This window comes from Meriones unguiculatus, chromosome 10 (genome assembly GCF_030254825.1).
Source record: "Meriones unguiculatus strain TT.TT164.6M chromosome 10, Bangor_MerUng_6.1, whole genome shotgun sequence".
NCBI classification, from domain to species: domain Eukaryota; kingdom Metazoa; phylum Chordata; class Mammalia; order Rodentia; family Muridae; genus Meriones; species Meriones unguiculatus.
In genome coordinates, this window is record NC_083358.1 from 33,522,292 (window position 1) to 33,542,792 (window position 20,501).

Here is a 20,501-nt window from a genome sequence, read left to right on the forward strand (position 1 = left end):
GAATAGATACTTTTTTTTTTTTTTAATTAGCCATGCATGGTGGTACATACCCTTTACATCCTTAAAGCTCTGGAGACATAGGCAGGCAGATCTCTGAGTTCGAGGCTAGCTTGGTCTACAGAGTGAGTGTCAGGACAGCCAAGACTACAAAAATGGGCACACACACATACCAGAGAGAGATTGAGAGAGATTTTGATGGCCTGTTGTTGCTTCCAGTGATAGTTGTGTGGACCTTACTAACTTCAGCTCTGACCAGAAGCTGGATTCAGCAGAAGCCAAACACACATGGTCTCTGCCAGCAAAGCTCAACACCCGTAAGAGGATCCCCAAACAAAATGTACAATTGCAACCAAAGAGTTTGTGAAATGAGAGCGAGAGACCAGGCTGGGTACAAGAGTCTTAGGCAGAGGATCTGACATAGACCAGGAGGCAGGCAGACGAGGCCTACCCTGTAGGTGGAGCAGAGTCAGATGGGGAAGGGGGTGGGGGAACACCTTGGGCAGAGAGCACAGAGGGAGCAAAGGCCCTGTGGGCGGAGTTGAGGATTGCAGGTGGCAGGTTGGCTGGGCAGACCTGCAGGAGTACCTACAGCAGCAGGAGGACTGCTCCAGGCTTTCCGGAAAAACAGCTGAGAGGTGAGGCTGTGTGCGGCAGAGCCCTGAAACACCAGAGGATGTGGCTGGCACCTAGGCACATGTCCCCGGGCTTTGATGTGCTCAGAAACCGCTGAGATGCACAGCTGGAAGTAAGACTTTCTGTGGAGAGAGCGCTGAAACCTACCCTCCCCGAAGGAAGCCATGGGGAGGTTTGCGGTGGGGTGAGGGGTGGAGATTAAATAACCAAGCGTTGGGGGGAGGTTTTACACTGCAGCAAGAAAATCACAAGTTTCAGAGCAGCCCGGGTGAGCCTGAGCTACATGGTGAAGCCGTGTCTCCAAACAACAGCAGCAACACAAAGAGTAATGAGCAAAGAGCAAAGAGCAATCCGTGCCGGGACGGAAGGACATACTTATAAACGAGTTTGGCATGGAGCGGGACTTTCTGAGCCAAACATTTAGTCTAAAAACACACTGAGCTGCTGAATATCTTACTGTCCCTGCCACAAATAAACGCAAAATCCTCTTAGGAAATTTAGCTAATCCAGGGAGCAGATCCGTCCACTAGAAACCCAAACTCCACTAGAAGAAGACATAAAGAAGAGTGGCAACCACACTGGGAGGCCACCACTTCCTGCGGCTTGCCAGTAACAACCAGCTGAGAGGGTAAGCAGCCAACGACTTGACCTTTAGGATGACCTAAAAGAAAGTACGAGAAAATTCAGATGCAACTAAATAATGAGAGCCATAATGAGATGACAGCACTGAGGGAGCAGAGATAAGAGATCTGAAAATGAGTTAAATAATTGCAGAAGTAAAAATTACTGATATTAAAATTTTTAAAAGCTCAGTGGTGGTGCACTTGATTGACAGGCACAAGGACCTGGGTTCCATCCTTAGCACTGCAAACTGAAGAGATAAGTAAGAGAAATAGTGCTTAAGTAATGTCTATATACCCAAGACATAGCTGTAAAGAGAATTCATAAGTTGAAAGGGATGTTTGCAGCCTTAGCTAGAGCTAAGCACGGGGACACGAAGAGGTGACAGATACAACAGAGTGACGAACAGGGAAGACAGAGTGAGAGGGGCAAATCGGTGCCTAATGGAAATCCAGGCATGGAAGAAGAGAGACAGAATACAGAGGCGGCAGCTGAAGGGTGGATGCTAAGAAGTTTCCAGAGATGATAAACGACATTGATCTTAAGCTGAGCATCACGCTAGTACAAAACAAACTCATAGCGAGGTAGTCAGGAAGATGTGCCTGAGACTTGCCCTCGAGACCCACAAGAAAGCTGAGGATGGGTTTGCCCACGATATAATGGTAGCTTACAGGAAACACTGAGGTCTGTGTGCTCACAGGTAAGCACCAGGGAACCCGGGATGTGAGATGCACACGGTGGTTCCTTCAAGGGAATGAATGCAATACCTGCTATTCATCCAGAAGGCCGGGAGAGGATGTACTTAATGCCCTCGTGGTGATCTTTGCACTCTCTGTGTGGTTAGAGACTTTTCCGGCACTCCGTCATCCCCAGACCCTTATCATCATTTCCTTTTCTCAGTCCATCTATAGAACCAAGCCACATCTGATCTGTATTTAGCTTACTTTGTTCCTCAAGGAGATGTACGTATGCCTTGTTGCTCGCTCGGGATTGAGTTAATTATCACCAGACTAGTGTTCATAAAATTGGGCTGTGCTTAAAAGTGCTCAGGGTCAGACTCCAGAAGGTTGACCAGCACCTACTGCTAAGTCATGTTGAAACGAACCGCCTTCTGGCCTTCCATGGCTCATCTCTCTGCAATCCATTGAGGTCTCAGAGACCTCCACGGTAGCTGGGCCTGGGGTTGTGATGGAGGGAGACCTCCATGGTAGCTGGGCCTGGGGTTGGGATGGAGGCAAGGAGACACGGACAGACTCTACAGTATAGTGGATGTCATGATGGCTCTCAGTGTGGGGACGAGGGAGAACAGGTCAAAGGTTCGCCTATGGTTCTTAGTTGCATCTCTGGAAGGAGGAAGTGGACTTGTTGGGAAGGGAAAATAAGAAGTTCAGAAGAGAAGGGTCATCACTGCTAGGCCAGGAAGACCCTGAGGAGGAGCAGGAGGGGATGGGGGGGGAAGGGCAGCAGTGGGAAGCTCCGTTGGGGTCACTCTGGGAGAAGCAGTTTCAAGGGTAACTGAGTCTGTAGAAAGGGAGGTGGTAAGAAGCTGGGAGAGCATATGGAGAATTTAGGGTGGTATGATAAAACCCACACAACCACCACAGTGGGTGGGAATGAGTCTGTGAGAAAGCTGAAGGAGTTTACCCAGAAAGGAGGACAGTTCTGTAAGGTTAGCACCTCTTCTTGAGAAACAGCTTTACAGACACCATCACCACAGCAGAAGCTGTGATGTCTTGAAGCCTATCTGAGGCTGGGTTCAGAGTTGGTAATGACTCTATTGCCCAGCCCCTCTCAGTGAGCCTGGGACTAATCCTGGGGTTCCACGCCCACCCCAGACTCTATGAACTTGGTATGGAACAGGAGCATGGGGCACAATCTTAAGCGTCATCGTGGCATGCTCAAATGCACCCCTGCTGTTCACTAGGCTGCCAGTGTGAGCAGTGCCTGGCTCTCGGGGCTGTATGAACTTACAAAGGAGATGGTAGGCAGAAAGCCTTAGTTTGGGGTGGACACTCACGCGCTCATTTGCTTGTCACTGTTGCTGAGATAGGCTGGGCACAGGAGAGCTCCTGAAGCAGGTGCAGGAGCGGGCTGCATAAGCTAAACCCCAAGCTGCAAGAACTTACCTCTGGAATGATTCCCTGCTGAGAGGTTGAAGCCCAGGTCTCTAGCGCTACCTACAAGAGAACAGGGTGATATGTGGTGAGGAAGTTACTCCTCAGATAGACGGTGCACGGCAAGCGTGGGGGGCAATGGCGTGAATTGGACCCCTTCTGAAACTCAGCCCCCAGATGAGATCAGGGAAGGAGGCAGGTCAAGAAACCCCAGCCTAGATGGAGGCTTCTGACACTCAGGCAGTGGGAGCTGGCAGAAGGCCTTTCCCCGCTAGGAGCTCCAGTTTCCCCCCGCTGATTCTCTGGCAGGTGTGGACTGTCAGACAGCTAAGCGGCTGTGGAAGATGCTGGCTTATAAGTCACCTCTTTTAGCCTGAGCTCCCTCGGACAAGTTCCCTGGCCTATCAAGTGTCTTTGTATTTAATTTTGCTTGAAGACTTTTGCATATTGAAAGCGGCAACACTATCCACCTACGGCAAATGCAACAAAAATGGCAGCAGCGCTGATGTTAAAAGCAGTTTCTATTTATTGGTATAATTGCCATGTGCCAAAAATGTCTGTATTTATATCTGCCTGTCTACTGTCTCACTGATAGGCACCAATAAATGCTAGGATTTAACATGATGGCTGCAGCTTCAGTGGCTCGTAGCTTCTTGGACTGACACCCAGAGTTCCCTCCAGGATTCCTCCCTGTGGGTAGGCACAGATGCATACAGACCACGGCGTAGGCGTACATGGCTGTCCCAGCTGACCCTGAACTCTGCCTCTGCCAGGCTGAGCTGGAGGCGGCCATCCTAGAAGGCTACCTCAGCTAAGGAGTCGAGGACTTGCTCAGAGAACCAGAGGTAGAGCCTTTGGCTGTCCCCCAGCAGCGTGGAAGAGAAGACAGAGAGGGGGAGCACCTCAGAGATGAAATGACCTTAGAAGAATGAAATGACCTTAGCAGAAATGAAATGTAGATGAAATGGCCTTGGAAGAAATGGGTACACTGGCTACTCTTCCCCGAGTCAGCCTCGGGGAGATAAGTAGAGGTCTGGAAAGCAAAATGTCCAGTCGAAGACAGGTGGGAAAACTGAGGAACAGCTGCACTCAGTTTCCTCCCAGCCAGGCATCCACTCATTCAGTGAATACAGCTAAAGCGCGTGATAGGCTCAGAGTATGAGGTGAGCCAGGTGGGTCTGGCCATGTTCCAGGCTGACACTCCTCCCAGGATGACAGTCAGGGCAGCTGGACTGTGGTTCTCCACGCTCCCACCCTGACCACCACGCCTGTGCCTTCGGGGAGCTGACAGCCAATGGCCACTACTCCTGGTCAGCAAGCTACTCCTGGTTCCACGCCCACTGATGACAGACATCCATTGTAGAGCATCTTCACTAGCATACACACCTCCCTTGGTTCATTTTTCTAGGGAAAGCTACAATTGAAGTGATGTTAGTGCCTCTTTCTCTCTCTTTCCCTCCCTCCCTTTCTCCCCCCCCCCCCCGCCTTTCTCTCTCAAAGTTCTGTGTTACTCAGGTCTTAGCCAGGCTCACAGTTTCCTAGAATAACTTTCTCAGCTTCGTTGGCAGCTAGGTGACCATGTGACAGAGGCCAGGCCCACGGGGTGTGAGAAGAGCGGATGTAGCATTCAGGTCACACTAGAACTGTGCTAGGTACACTGACAGTGCATCGGCCAGATCCCCCAGGCCGCTCCGCCAAGGAAGCTGAGCAGCTGTGGGCTTCAAGCTGACCTCCTGGGTCTCCTTGTTGCAGTAATACAACCCATGCCTCAAGAAACAGGGGTCCAGAGCTTCTGTCAGACCCTCCGAGGGGGTGGCAGCTACCCTGAGTGACTGCCGTGGAAGACGACAGAAGACAAATGAGCGTTGTGTAATGGAGCCAGTGCTGGACAGGGTGTGGGGCACCCTGATACCTGCAGGGGGCATGGGCACGTGGACAGAGGTCCTGCCTTTCTGTCCACATGCCTTAAGGAGGTGTGCTGAGGAAATATTTGCCTTCCATGGGATAACAGTTTGGACTTGGGATGGGACTCAAGGTAGGTGGCTGTGATGATGGGTGATCTTGTCAAGGAAATGTCCACCTTGATGTCTCCATCTGAGAGGATGTTGGCTGTGGACAGGCAAAGGTCAAATGGACCTAGTGGCTGGGGTCAGCCCTGGTTGAGGCTTTCTTTGCTCCTGAATGCTCCAGAGAGGAACTCCCATCTGTGCAACAGTTCCAGGGCCAAGAGTGGGCACTGTCTCTCTCTCTTCTCTCAGATACTGTCTGTCTGGCTCCAGGCTGAAGAAAGCTTTGTGGAAGAAGGGTTCAGAGTCCCAGCTCCAAACTGTGAGTGGCAGCAGCAGATGATAAGCTGACCTCCTTAGGGACTCTGGTCCTCACCTCCAAGGACAGCTTCTACATCAGGACTATGTTCATTTAAGTCATTTGTGTAAAAACCGTGAGAGCAATTCTACACATCTTCACAATCTTCTCCCAGGTCTAGCAGGGGGCTGCAAATGTCTTCCACAAAGGAACAGACAGCAAATCCTTAGGACTCCGATGCCCCTAGGGTCTCTGCAGCCACTAGCCCCACCATTCCCACCATTTGGCATAGGTTCACACCATCTGAGTTCTGTGTTGCTGTCCCACCCCGACCCCACTTTGTGCAACCTTAGCTGACCTGAAACTCAGTCTGTAGACCATGCTGGACTCAAACTCAGAGATCTGCCTTCCTCTGCCTCCGGAGAGCACCCAGCCCCAGCAGCCCCCCCTTCTTAAACTACACCACCATCAAACTTCCAAGCTCACAGGTCTTCCCATAGCCCCAGCTTGCTTTAGCTAAGAGGTCTTATTCCTTCATGACCTGCTCTGCCCACATCTGGACCTCTTGTCCTATCAATCCTTTTGGCTCAGCTTTAAGCACATGCCATCATGCAGGATGAGTGCTATGCCAAGCTCATTCCTGCTCCAGGGCCTCTACATTTGCAGCTCTTCAGTCAGTTCAGTTTCTTCAAGGCCTTCCCTGACCTCTAATGCCCTCCCAAATCACTGCTATCTATTCACTCAATCATAGTTCCTCTTCTTCCCGTGTTTTATATCTTCGTGTGCCCTCGTGCAATCTCTATTAATTTACCAGGACGTAAACCCCAAGTGGGATTACCAGCGCTGGCTGCTGAGTGTGGGCAGTACTGTGCACAGAGTTACGCTCTGGCCATCCAGCAGCGGCTGCCATACCTTGGTATCGTTAAGGACCTCTGTCCCCGGTGCACACACTTCCCTGTACTCGGGGGACACCAGAGAGGCCAGATATGTTTGGATCCCGAGTGCCTCACCGAAGGTTCACACTGAAGGCTTGGTCCCCAGTGCAGAAGTGGGGCCTTTGGGAAGTAACTGAATCATGAGGACACTGACCTTTCTGGTGGACAAGCCCATTGCTCGGTTCATCGCTTACTGGGCTGCTGGGAAGCGACCTAAACTGTAGAAGGTGGGCTTACTTGGAGGACGCTGATCCCACAGCAGAGAGCCCCTTGGTGGTTGGATATCTTTTACCTCTGGCCTCTGTCTATTCTTCTTTTTCTCTTCCCTCCCTCCCTCTCTCCTTCTCTCCACCTCCTCTCTTCCTTCTAATAACAGCCCCCTTTCACTCTCTCCCTCCCCCATCTCTCTTTCCTGCTTCCTGGACTCCACAATGTGAACATTTCTGCTCCTCACACCCCCTGCCATTCTGTTTCATTTTACCATAGGCCTGGAGAAAATGGCCAAGCAACTATAGTCTGAACGCCCTGAAGCCATTAGCCAAAGTATATCCTGCTGCTAAGATGAATTTCTTGAGAAGGGTTTTTGTCACAGGCTGATTGATTGACATGAGCCCTCTACCTAGTCCTCCAGAACCTCAGACTGTGTGCTTATGTGGAAATGGGGCATCTTAAACCCAATGGCTGGTACCCTTAAAAGATGACATGAAGATACAGAGGCACAGAAAGAGGGGATTGAGCCAGCTGAAGATGCAGGGAGCGGTGTAGCTAGTTAGCCAGAGGCCGTCAGGCTGCTGGGATGGATTTTCCATCAGAACGACATGTTGGGAGCACCCAGACCACACCTTCAGACTCCAAGCCTCCAGACTGTATTTCTGCCACCTGGTTGGGGGTTCGGTTTCTTACAAAGTCCTAGAAATCTTATCTACTATTCCATATGACCTATGCCCTGTAGAGGCGGGACCAAGGTGCAAAGGTTTTGCTAGGGCATTATCACACCCGATCCTGGCTGATTCAGTACATACAACCCCTCAGCGGACATTGTCCCCAATCTGCAAGGCACGGCCACACGGTGGTGCTGTGACTGAGTCCTCGGAAGGCCGGTCCCCAGCTGCTTCAGAACACAGGCCGTTTCTTCAGGCTTCCCTAACGAGTCATCACCAGCCGTGGCGCAGAACAGCACAGGCCTGTTTTCCCACAGCTTAGGGGATGGAAGGTGAGCTAAAAGTGCCAGCAGGGTCGCACTCCTGAAACCTCCACGGGAGATTATTTCTTGCTCCTTCCAGCTTCTGATGGCGTTGTTAGGCAGCATAAGTCCATCCAGTCTCAGCTTGTCTTCATAGAACTGCCTGTCCTCCATGTTCAGACTCTCCTGTTCTTAGAGCACTGTCCAGCATGACTTCGTCTTAATGAGGATTATCTCTGTTAAGACTACATTTCCCAATCAGGTCACCAGTGTGACGGGGAACACGAGGTAGCAAACTCCACTGAGTATAGACCCGCTGCCCCTGCCATGTGCCAGGAAGGAAGCACGTGATCAGAAGTGGTGCTGCACGGAATACCACAAAGTTGGGCAGCCCTGGCCTGAAACACTGCCCAAAGACACTCTGCACCCACAGAAGCAAAGGCTTTGATAAGCACCTTTGTGATTGGTGGGCTGAGTGTCCAGAAGTGGCTGCAGGCAGCTTCACCCTGAATTCAAGTCCATGTTGCTGAATCTAGCCGAGACATCCATCCATGTCGCCCTGACACTTTTGCTCAGGAGCCCGTGGGGAAATGGGAGGAGGGGCAAGGGGAGGAGCCTGGCTGGCATGCACAGATGGGTCCTCCTAGCCACTTCCTGAAAACACTGTTGAGCTCGCCCCTTGGTGAGAATTCACACAGCACACAGATGCCCTTGCCTGTTCAGAGGTCGACTGCCCACATGCCTCTCCCCGGAGCTCCTGTCACCAGCTTCTCAACCATGTCCCTTCAAAGTCCTTGCCCAACCAGCTAAACCACTGGCCACAGCCCATAACCAGTATATATACAGAATTGGCATATACCACAATATAATCAGTGTACACCACAGTATAATTACAAACAAGGTCAAATCAGCATACACCGCCTCTTCCCAAGCGTATGGTGCCCACAAGAGAGAGTTGGCTACACCACTGCCCTTCAGATGTCTCAAGAGAGAGAATAGAATGTTGCGTGCGAGCTGTCCTATCCTAGCTGCTGCCTACAAATCATGCAGAACTATCACTGAAGCGGCTCTATGGTCTCTTCCTCTGCCAGCCAATCATAGGGACTTTGCATAAGGCCTTAGGTGGAGACTTAGAAAGACGGGAGTTTATCAGGGGCGAGGACCATGGGCATGGACCTTATCATATACACACCACGTCCTTTTGATGATGGAGTGATACTTGAAAAGTCCCCTCTAAACACTGCAGATTCCGTAAGGTTTTGGGTCCCTTCCTCTGTAATATATTCAGGCAGCCCCAGCATTTGTTTCATTTGGTAAAGACCACCTTTGCGGCCATGTTCTTGTCAATCAACCCATTACAGCCCTTCCTAACCCCTTGTGCCAAAGCACTGAATCCAAATCTCTTAGTGGGCTCACACCAAAAAACCCCAGGTTAACCCCCTTTGTATTTCTGCTGTCATAACCCAACTCTCGCATCCAGAGAACACCGTGCCTTGTGACTCATGCACTGATGAGACTCTGGCCTTGGTTTCTGGCAGCCTCTGCCTATGGCTACTCAGGCTTAAGGACTGTTTTCAGGGTAGACACAGCTTTCAAATCACTCTTGAGGAACCTTGGGAAGGTTTAACCCAATCCTTTCCTTTCTCGGTTGAAAATGAAGTTTCTCAGAAGAAATAATTAAGCCCAGCACTTAATGCCACCGGCCTTGAATCTGGGGGAATCTAATCTTGGCAGATTCCTCCATAAGCTAATGACATTTAGGTAAGGAAATGGGAACTTATAAAAGCACAGCCATACTTAACAAGAGTCCCTAAGCCTCATTGTCTCACCCCTCACTGGTACAAACAGCCCTTCAGGAAAAGTATTTGGGTTACTTAAGAATCAGCAGCTGAACTGTTGATTCTCCAGTGACAAAAGACACAGCAAACTGCCAGGACAATGGGAGTCTCTGCCACAGTCATTCATAGCAAAACTTTATTGAACAGAAAACCCAGCAAAGGTTTTACCTCTGCCAAGTCACCCTCAGTTTAAAGTAAAGCACTGCATTTTAAAAAGCAATTATACATAAGTCTCTCCTAGAAAAGTCCTGCTAACATGTCTAGCAATTCACTGATTATATAAAGTAGTACACTTAGTGTAATTTGAACATTCCAACAGGAATCAAATCGAACCAGCAGAACCATTTCTGCATCTATTACTTCCATGTAGAGCACACATGCACACACATCTAGGGAGGTGCTCAGGCAGAACATGCGACCCTGGGCCTTCTGCTTACAGTGCCTATGAAACTACATACAGTATACATTAAAGCTCTTCAGAATAAAGACATGAGGGGCCCTGTTCAGTTTGTATCATGGCTTCATGTCTTAGTTTGTGCTTTTGCCTGGCACAGAAGCACACCATCATCGCGTGGGTTTTCAGTGACTCTGCTGAGTCAACACCAGGTGAGGAAAATGAGCCCGAGCCAGGTGATCCAGCCCGAGCTGTCAAAGCCTTCAGACACAGAGCACAAATGCCATCAGTTTGCTAGAGCCGGCGGGCCTTCTGGAAGGAGAGAGGCAAAGAAAGTCTTAAAGACCAGCCACGCTGTGCTCATGAATGAGGGGCTGGTGTGCTCGGGGTCCAGCACTTCACGGTCTGGGGGGAGACGGTTGGGGTCTTCTGTTTCAGGATCCGTGCCTCCCTATAGGCAAACACAATGAGAAGAAAGGATTAGGGTCTAGAGGAACACCTGTCCTGAGGAGAGGTCAGGGTGAAGCCTGGCAGGCCGACTGATCCCTGGGGACCAGTCCTTGGCGGCAGGAGGCAGCTCTCTGCTTCTACAGCACCTCTGCAGCTGACCTTTCACAGTTCTGACCACTCCTCTCAGGTCAGGGGAGGTCAAGAACCCTGAGCTCCGACTACTACCGAAGAGTAATTAACCCTGCCACGCACTAACGAGTCCTCCAACTCTGGCAGTGCCCTGAGCTACAAAACTAAGCTGGCAACTCAGTGTCCTAAAACAGGCTGCAGAGGCAATTTCTGTTATAAGATTTTGATTTATTTAGGGCTATGTGTTAATCTGCCTTAGGAAGAGTCTGTTTCTCTGTGTTATTTTTCAGGAAGTCTATCCTGAGATGTGGTTGCATACCCAGTAAATTAGAATAGCTATCCACCAGCAGTTTCCATAGTTAAACACACAGTCATGTGTCTCTTATTCTCAAAATGTGGGCCAACCCCCATCATTCCATATGTAAAAATTACAATTGCCATATGCCTATAGAATATTCAAAGTCTTAAAAATAGCTGCTATAACAATAGATTTTTTTTTGAAACCATAAAACACTTAGCCTTAAAAATGGCAAAGTACCAGACCGAAGGCCTGCAGACTGAGGACTGGAGCACGCATGGCAGGGCAGCGAGGCCTGTACCTGGAGGTTATTGTTGGGGTCCTGGTTGGCAGCTTCCTGAGGAGGACCATCAGCTGGGAAGTTCTGAGCTGGCCTCTGTCTGAACGGAAACCACCCAACATGGTGCCTTTGAAGAAAGCACAAACAGGCATGCCCACGCTGAGTCACTGTGGGAGCTACGCAAGAACCTCAAGTCCCCAAAACTCACATACTATCATCTGCACAAACAGCCTGTGAGTCCTCTGGACTTTCTCAGGCCTCTGGGCCTCAAAGGCAGGAGTTGGGTTTTATTCACCAGCAACTAATTAACATCTGGCATGAAGTATGTGCTAATAAATGCTTCTTGATAGGAACTAAACCTGGCACTTGAAAACCTCAATAGAGCCAGCATGTAGTGGCACAGGCCTGGTAATCCTGTAACCCCAGCTCTCTGGGAGGCTAAGGAAGGAGGAACCAAAGTTCAAAGCCTGTCTTGGCTTGAGTGAGTTTAATGCCACTGGTCAACTCAACAAGACCTTGTCTCAAAAATTAAAAGAAAAAAAAAAAAGCCAAGACTATAACTTAATGAAAAAATGCTAGCTTGCACAGATGGAGAAAGGGTTCTACTCAGCCCTGCAGAATCAAAACAAACCTAACACAACAGAAATAGGAAATATAATCATATATAAAGCTGTAATCATATACATCATAGTAATAACCTAAATTTGGTCACATAAATATTTGATTCTAGAGATAAAAGTATTTGATAAGAGGCTTTAACTGGAAAATCTAACAAAATTCAACTTTCAAGACAAAATATTAACACTTGTGCTTCTGACATTTAAAAAAATAAATTAAAACCCATTTTACTATTCAGGAAAACTTTTTTTTCCATTCTAACCAGAGACCTTTCCCTCTATGCCAAGCTTTCTTGGGCTGGATCATGAAATAAATTAAAACCCATTTTACTATACAGGAAAACTTTCTTTTTTTCCATTCTAACCAGAGACCTTTCCCTCTATGCCAAGCTTTCTTGGGCTAGCCTGAGGTCTCCTGCACAGGGCTGGAAACTCTTAGATACATCCCTGCTGCCACCTGCTCAATCACGACCAGCTCTCTGAGACATCCTCAGACACTGCCAAATGTCCCCTGAGGGAGGACACAGAATTATCTCCAGTTGGCAGCTGCAGCAAACAGCAAGTGTGTAAAGGGTTACGGCCCTTCGTGGCTGCAACAACACTGTCTTAATTTTGTCCTGATAAAACACTCTGTCCTTCTGGGAACTGAATACAACCTCTCATGCCGAAGTATGGCTCTGTAGTATGCTCCATGAGGCCATGAGACTAAGAGGTCATTTATCCACTTATCTAGAAGATGAAAATATTCTTCTTGCACTAATAAAGGATTTCTGCCCTCTGAGTGACTCCCAGCACCCAAAGGGCCAGAATGACAAAACGAACAGGTACTCTTCCTTTAAGGACCACAGACTGAAAGAAAACATCTGTACTCAGGTAACAATGTAGTCTCATTTTCAGTAAAGGAGAGAAGAGACCCCATCCCTTACAGGTACATGACAACAGTGGCGCCCATGACCATGAGGAATCGGCTCAGGGAAGAGTAGAAGTAGAGGATGCTGAGGAAAACGGAAAACGTCGCTGCGGAATAGGTCCAGTCCAACCAATCTCGGTTTATCTCATCGTCTTCTTCCACAAGGGGGCCACCCTGGGCGTTCATCCGCAAGTTCTGATTGGCTCCGGGATTAACAACCACTTGAGCAGCGGCATTCTGGTTGGCTGGCTGGTTTTCGGCTGGAAATTGGTTGTGGATAGGGGCCGGCGCGGGTGTGGAAACCACAGGTATCTCCTGGGCGCTTGGTGTGGGGACAAAAGCTCCTGATGCAGCTGTGGCAGCCAAGCTAAAATAAAAACGGAAGCAGACGCTGCTGAAGGCGCGGCAGCATACAGGCAGACTAGGCGGGGCTTCACTGCTAACAACTAGGAACGTATACGCCTAACTCATCTTCATTTTAGAGAAGGACTTTATTTTTAAACTGTGTGTGGGCACCTGTGTGTTTACACTCATTATGTATCTCTGGCTGGCCTGGAACTTCTTAATGGAGACCAGGCTGGCCTTGAACTCACTGAAATCTACCTGCTTCTGCTTCCCAAATATTGGGATTAAAGTGAAGAAATAAGAGCCACTAAGAATACTAAACATCACATCTGTAAAATGTCTTCTCTAAGAAGAGCTATATGGCAAAGCTTACCTGCAACTAATTCTACATCAATACACCAATCATGAAGCTGCTATCGTTTCCACTCTACTACATCACAGACCCACAAGGAATAGGGCTCTAGGAGACAGGAGAACACACCCCTCTCTCCACTCTGCACCTTCTAGCACAGATGGAATTTCTCTCCATCCCCAGCAGCCAGCCACACCCACAGGAGGACTCACTATTGCATGTAGTACTGTCTTGCATAGATCTGCTGGAACCAGGAGAACTGCAGCCACCCGTAGGTGGTGTAGCCAGAGAAGCCAGGCCCAAGGCCTTGGAATGTCTGCTGGACAGCTTCAGGCCTGTATGCAGATTCAAACAAAAGCACACTTGGAGTGGGTTGGGGATGAAGAGCATTACTAAGTTATAATCAACAATAAAAGTCAAAGAGACAGCTGGGCGGTGGGGGTGCACGACTTTAATGCCTGCACTTGGGAGGTGGAGGCAGGCAGATCTCCGAGTTCAAGGCTAGCCTGGTCTACACAAAGTGAGTCCAGGACAGACATCACAATAGTTAACTCTATGATGATGCACCCTGTGCACTGAGCATTGATGACAGCCTCCCATTGCAGCTCATCACATCCCATCGGGAACCAGAGCCCCGTCCTGACCTGGCTTCTCATCCTGTCAGCAGGGAGATGCTGCAAACTTTCTGCAAAGCTGGGCAAACAGCCTGATGCTTTCCATCACAGGTCTTCTCACTCAGGATTAAATCTGATCATGCCTTAGAGGGGAGTGTCCAAGCCACATTCCCAAGCCCTTCCTGAAGGAAAGCTCCCTTCCTCCCTGAGCCCAGGCCAGAATCGACACTGTGGCAGTTCTGTGTGACAGTAACATCCTCCCTGGGTGTTTACTGATCCTCTGGTGTCCCACACAGGTTGATGGATACCCAACAGCCTGGTACAGAGATTCCACCCTAATTTACAGAGAAAGCCCAGTACAGCTCAGAAAACCAGGGGACTTGTCCAACCTCACGAACCAAAGGATCAGGCCTGGACTTTCAGATACATTGGTGCTGGGTCAGACTTGATTCTTCAGGCACACAACAGGCTTCCCTTGCCCAGGGGAAGCATGACAGGCTAAGGGGTATGGACTTTTTTCCCTTCTTTTTTGAGACAGGGTTTCTCTGTGTAGCCCTGGCTATCCTGGAACTTGCTCTGTACACCAGGCTGGTCTCCATGAGCCGCCCGTCTCTGCCTCCCAAGTGCTGATATTGAAGACATGAGCCGTAACCACCACCGCCTGTCAGCCTACATACTTCTTATACAACCAAGACAAGACAGAAAAGGACAGGAGAAGGTAGGGTCCACACCCCAGAACCTGTTACTCCTTGTTAGATAGGAGTCAAGAAACCTCAACACAACTAAGAAAAACTGCATAGACAGAAATGCTTCTATTCCTAAAAAGATATCACAAATAACAATATCTAGAACAATAATCCATTTTGCTTAGGGCCAGAATATTCCTGATCTGTAGTTTAGCTTATCAGTCCTTATTTCCTCTTACCTCTGAATCAAACAATGCACCTCAAAATATTTCATTTACAAAAGTAAATTCTCCAAGATGGGAAAAAAAAACAAAACAAGTTGTGTATTTTTATTTAGTTTTTATACACTGCCTCATCTTTATCTTTAAATCTTGTCAGAAATTATGTCCTTCGAGCAGTGTCACTTAAGAAGCCACAAAGACAGGACTGCAGCCAGGTAGCAGCCATTGGGAACTACAACCATTTAGGGGCTAAAAGGCTTGTGTTTTCGTTATATCTACTTCTTAAAATATATCCCAAGAGACTAACAGTAATAGAAATAAACGCATGAGGTTTTTAAAATGAAGCCATTTTATATATCCTGAAGCTCAGACTGTGCCTGTATAAACAAACCTTATTCATGTTTCAAGCCAGGGTTTCTCTGTGTAGCCCTGGCTGACCTAGAACTCACTATGTAGATCAAGCTGGCCACCAACTCAGAGATCCACCTGCCCCTGCCTCTTGACTGTTGGGATTAAAGTTGTGCACCACAAAATGCCCAGCTTAAGCACACTTTATTCTTAAACTGACACAAATGAAGTATAATTGTGTTCTTCATGAGCACTCACCTTGAGACGGTCTCCCATCCGGAGGGAGAAAGGTTCCGAAGAACTTCCCTTTGCCTTAAGTTGTCACTTGAGGGACCCCCAGGGTACTGAACCTGATTACTGCTGTCCGGCTGCTCTGTGGATTCAGCACCCTAAATAACAAACGTCAGAGCAAAGGACCTGATGCAACTGTTTGCAATCAAGCTGAAAGAATTATTTTGCTACAAGTGTCTTATATGCCCACTCCAACCCCCAACTTGACAAAATTAAGTGCAATGTTATTTTAAAAAGTTTTGATTTGTTCATTGCAACACTTTTGAACATATAGATACTAAAATATAGCTTGGTGGCAGGGTTCTTGCCTTGTCTGCATGAGGCCTTGGGTTCAAAGCTGCAGAAAAAACTCTACATACAAGATACCAATATCTACACACATGCACACACACTATAAATACAAAAGATAATTCACATTTTTGTTTCCCTAAGAATAACTAGTATAGTCTCAGGAAAATCTTCCAAATGCAGCTGTTGTTAGTGAGAAAGCTTCCTGATAATACTAAAATGTATGGTGCTAAACTTAGTAAATCTAGAAATTAAATGTGACCAAAAAGATGTACACATACAACTGGACAGCAATGTAAAGAGAATTAGCTATGCGATACTCAGAAGTTTCAGGAAATACAACTGAGATACAAATTTGAGTCCATTATCACACCAGAATATTTATAGTGTGTACCTAAGCAAACATTGTGAGATGGAAAAACAAATGCATTTAATTGTCAAACAAAGGTCTTTACAGGTCATATAATGATGACTGTGGCCTTCTCCTACCCAAGTAATCATGACAGGGATTTCTATAGGAAATATAATTACTTCTTTACTCTTTACAAAAATTAATGTTCCTAGCCAGGTGGTTGTGGCGCACGCCTTTCACGCCAGCACTCGAGAGGCAGAAGCAGGTGGATCTTTGTGAGTTGAGGCCAGCCTGATCTACAGAGCGAGTTCCAGGACAGGCAGGGCTACACAGAGAAGCTCTGTCTCAGAAACAAACAAACAAATAAATAAGAAGATTTCCTCAGAGAAATGTGTTCATTTCCATAAACACCACTTTCAAGTGCCATTCTGGTGCTGTGTTCTGAGCACACAGTGACCTCAGGCCAGAGGTGCAACTTTGCTTTTGCACACAGCACACACAGCAGTCTGCTCACTACACCCAACCCTCACTGTACTGAGAACACAGCCTCTAAATCCTGGTGGGACTTGAGGGAAACACTATAAAATCTCTCTTAAGTTGTACTCAATTTCCTTTCTCCCTCCCCTGGGAATCTGAGACACAGTAGCTGCTATCCCAGAAAGACATATACCTTTGTGCTGGTCTCTGGCATTTTTGAAGGGTTCTTCACACTGCACACGAGGTGCAAAACATGTCGCTTTTCCTGCTGAATGTAATAAGAGACACCTCAGGACTTGAACTCAAACTGTAAGTGCTTAACAACACCCCAAAGCTAATTAAGTGCTACAAATACCTTTGGAAGTAAGTCTCGGAGACACTGGTGATCCAAAAGCAGCTTCCCAGAATAAATTAACCTTTGGTCCTCCGGGCGCTGATGGGAAATAGAAAGGAAAGCACATATCAGCACAGATCCCAACAAGTATTTTCCCCAGCACCACCGAAAGACTTTTTTTAAGTTCTCATATGCAAAACTTTTATTTAGAAAAGCGCTTCACTTTTCTATCTCAAATATGCAAATAAATTTGGTAGGTAAATGATCCCCTTGTCTGTAAGAACTATGGCCACATATCTTACTTCTTACTCAGAAGGACAGTGCTTTCTGCTACTAAAAACACAAATTAGATTTAGGGCTTTGGCAGCAATGAACTTTAAAACCAGAGAAAACTCAATGTACTTTTGGTCAATCTTCACCCACGCCAGCTGAGGTCAACTGTTACCAGAATCAAGATTCAAACCCATATGCTCCCCTTCACCAGCGCCTTCTCAGACATGAAGAGTCCACACACTTTCATATAATTCTTATTTCTAAAATCTATTTTCAAGTTTCTCTTAAACCACACTTTTACAAGTATGTACTTAAAAGCAACAGACTCAAATCAGACACCACCCTGATCATCGCCAGCCTGCACACCAGAATAACCCATTAGGCAAATCTTGGCATTAAGCTGTTCCTTCTAAACAGCCTGAGATGAAGGAAACCATCTGAGCTCATATGGAGACGCTGAGCACAAAGGTAGCTCAGGCAGAAGTTTGAGGCCAGACTGGGATATGAGTGAGCTATGGTGAGCCTCTGCTAAAGAAGCTATCTGAAAATAGACCAAAGTTTTCCCAAAGACCAGGAAAACTGCACCCAGCTAGGCAGCATGGCACATGCCTATAAGCCCAGTGCTTGGGAGTAGAGGCAGCAAAATCAAGAGTTTAAGGCTAGCCTCCGATATCTAGCAGGCTCAGGCTAGCCTGGGTTAGGAAGCCTTGCCTCAAAACAGTAACAATATACACCTCTACTTATCAACATCCATAAGGACTTTTTGACACTGTACCTAAAATTAAAGCATCAGATGCCGTGTTCGCTGTTGTCTGACTGGCTTTACCGGTAAATGCTAGACACATCAATTTGCAAAATGCTATTCTAAATGTGAAAAAACTAGCTGCCTGTGGGTTTGAACTGTTTTCCTCCTTTAAAGGCCCAAACTGACACTCTGTCTTCACCTGGAAGGCCAATTTGAAACTTAAATGTTAAGCAGATAACTACTCTAAAGGCAGGGTTCTCGCCCGGAAAATATGAGCATGCTTTCTTCCTTAATTTCTGAGAGAGGCTCTCAATGTGTGTACCCCAACTGCAAAACATGATCCTCCTGCCGTGGCCTGTCCTGCTATATTACAGAAGCACACCACTACACCCTTCCCCAGGATATTTTTTAAGGTACAGATCTGTATACCCAGGAGACCAGTATTTACCATCTTAGGTCTTCAAATCCAAGAGGCCCAACGCTCCTTGCCTGAGGAAAACAGGCCTTTTACAAATGATGCAACCAGAGATAACAAGAGCATCATTTGTGTCTCCCAACAAGGACACCTGGTTTCTTGGAAACGGCCACGGAGATACTGCAGACTACAGCGACGAGTTCCAGAGGACGCTGGATTGGAACCTTACACCCAGGTAAGAAAGCTCCTAACCAACGCTAAGCGGAAAGTCTGGTCTACATTCCCGACAACAAGGATCGAAACCAAGCTGAAGCCCACGCGCCAACTGACGGTTGGCGCCCGAAGGCAACTGTTGGAAGTTCCCCATCTGTAGCCGCCCGATGGCCCTCTCGCGTCTGATCCAGAACTGCGCCCGTGGACACTTACATAACATCGGAGTACAAAGTAAATACAGGAAGGTCCAAGAGCACAGCCTCCGTCACGTGGCAGGGGCCGGAGGAGTGGGCGGGGCTAAGGGCGCTGTTGACAGTTGTGTCAACCCCAAAAAAAGACCAAAACGAAAATCTCCTAACGGACCCCACGGAAGTCGTCAACTCGGACTCGGGGCTCCTCCAGCTGCAGGCGTCCTTTCTCAGTCACACTCCGCTAGAAAGTTTGGGGGGCTCCTTCCCCGGGCTAAGCGACGCCTCGGGAGCGCTGCGCGACAGGGAGGGGCGGCCAACGGAAGGTGGCAGGAGAGGAGCCACGTCTAGCTTCTGGGCGTGGGACCTTCGGAAGTTGGTGACTGGGCACGCACCCCCGCCCTCCAGCCACTGGCCCACAGCTGGCACATGCCCTCTTTTGTCCTCGCTGCACCCAGGAGTCTCGTTTGGCAGCGTTTACTTTTCTCTGTCTACCTACTGGACGCAAGCTGGATTGGGGATACCTAGTTACCTAGTTCGTTGGGAAGGGGGGGGTGTCACTGAGGCTTGGATGGGGGAAATGACTCACCCAAGGTCAAATTACTGTTTCCCTGGCTTGGTGAAGGATGAGAGGAGAGGAGAGGGTCTAGGGACGCGGGGCAGAGGTGCGACAGCCCTGCAAGTTGGGGAGTACCGGGAGGCGAAGTGACAAGGGTCTAGGCAGCGAGCAAGCTCGAGGGGTGGAAGCCGGAAGAGATGACAGGCGCTGGGACAAGTGGGGTGGGGTGGGGGGCACCGGGGACGACCGGGCAGGACGGGGATCCGGTCTGCGGTCCGTGACAGGGAAGTTGAGGCAGCCCTGCAGGCCCGGCACCTCGGGGACTCCCTTACCGGGCGCTCAGGATAGACTCGGCTCAGGTGGGCCTTGAGGCGACTCACACTCCAACCGCGGTCGCCGCTCAGCTCCAAGTCGCGGTGGCGCTGGTTGGGGCTCTTCACCAGCAGCGTGACCGGCTCGGGCTGTGGCCCCGGCTGGGGCTCGGGCTCCATGTTGGCGGCGTTGGCGCCTCGGCTGCGCTCAAGGATGCCAAGCGGGCGGCGACGCAGCCGTCCGAGACAGCACAACGACACTCGGCGTCTCTGGGACGCGCGCCCCCGTCTCGGGAACCTTTTATGGGCGCCCCGCGCTGGAGCTCCGCGGACGGCGCGCTCTGTGGCCGCCGTCCATTGGCTGAGGCGGAGGTCAATGCCCAACGTGGCCCAATCGGCACCGGCAGGGCGGCGGGAGGACGGGCTGAGCGTGAGGGTGCGGGCTGATGCAACCCGCCGCGGTTGCGTCATCCCGGGCCGCGGCTGCGGCGCGGGAGCCCGGCTTCGGCGGCCATGTCGGGGTGCCCTCCGGGGCGCTGGTCCTGTTCGGGGAGCCTAGCGCGGAGTGCGTGCGGGGCCCGAGCCCGGGCGGCCTGGCTGACTCCCAGCCTAGCAGACTGTGCAAATTGTTCCCTCACAAAGCGGCCCTCTGCCCTTTCTGACCCCCGGCACACGTCTGTCCTCTTGCCTTTCCCCCGGCGGCTCCGCATCCTGGCGTCCAGGGACGCCTTTCCTCCCGAACTAGCCAGGCTGGGCTGGCGCCTTAGAGGCGAAGAGAAAGCA

The 20,501-nt window shown here is 49.2% G+C and overlaps 1 protein-coding gene across 4 annotated transcripts; it reads right to left on the minus strand.

The window, feature by feature from the left end:
* Positions 1-9,742: 9,742 nt before the first annotated feature.
* Positions 9,743-20,009, minus strand: Herpud1 (homocysteine inducible ER protein with ubiquitin like domain 1). 4 transcript variants are annotated; one of them, XM_021657140.2, is made up of 8 exons: positions 19,740-20,009; positions 17,036-17,113; positions 16,874-16,945; positions 15,531-15,661; positions 13,616-13,738; positions 12,723-13,073; positions 11,201-11,306; positions 9,743-10,473 (listed from the first exon to the last, which is right to left on the minus strand). In XM_021657140.2, exons 1-8 carry the CDS (start codon positions 19,896-19,898, stop codon positions 10,309-10,311), a joined length of 1,185 nt encoding a protein of 394 aa, XP_021512815.1. In that variant the 5' UTR covers positions 19,899-20,009; the 3' UTR covers positions 9,743-10,308. The 4 variants fall into 4 exon arrangements, with proteins under 4 accessions (XP_021512815.1, XP_021512817.1, XP_060248171.1 ...); XM_021657142.2 differs by having other exon boundaries at positions 16,874-16,948; XM_060392188.1 differs by lacking the exon at positions 19,740-20,009 and adding an exon at positions 18,481-18,825.
* Between the last annotated feature and the right edge of the window lie 492 nt (positions 20,010-20,501).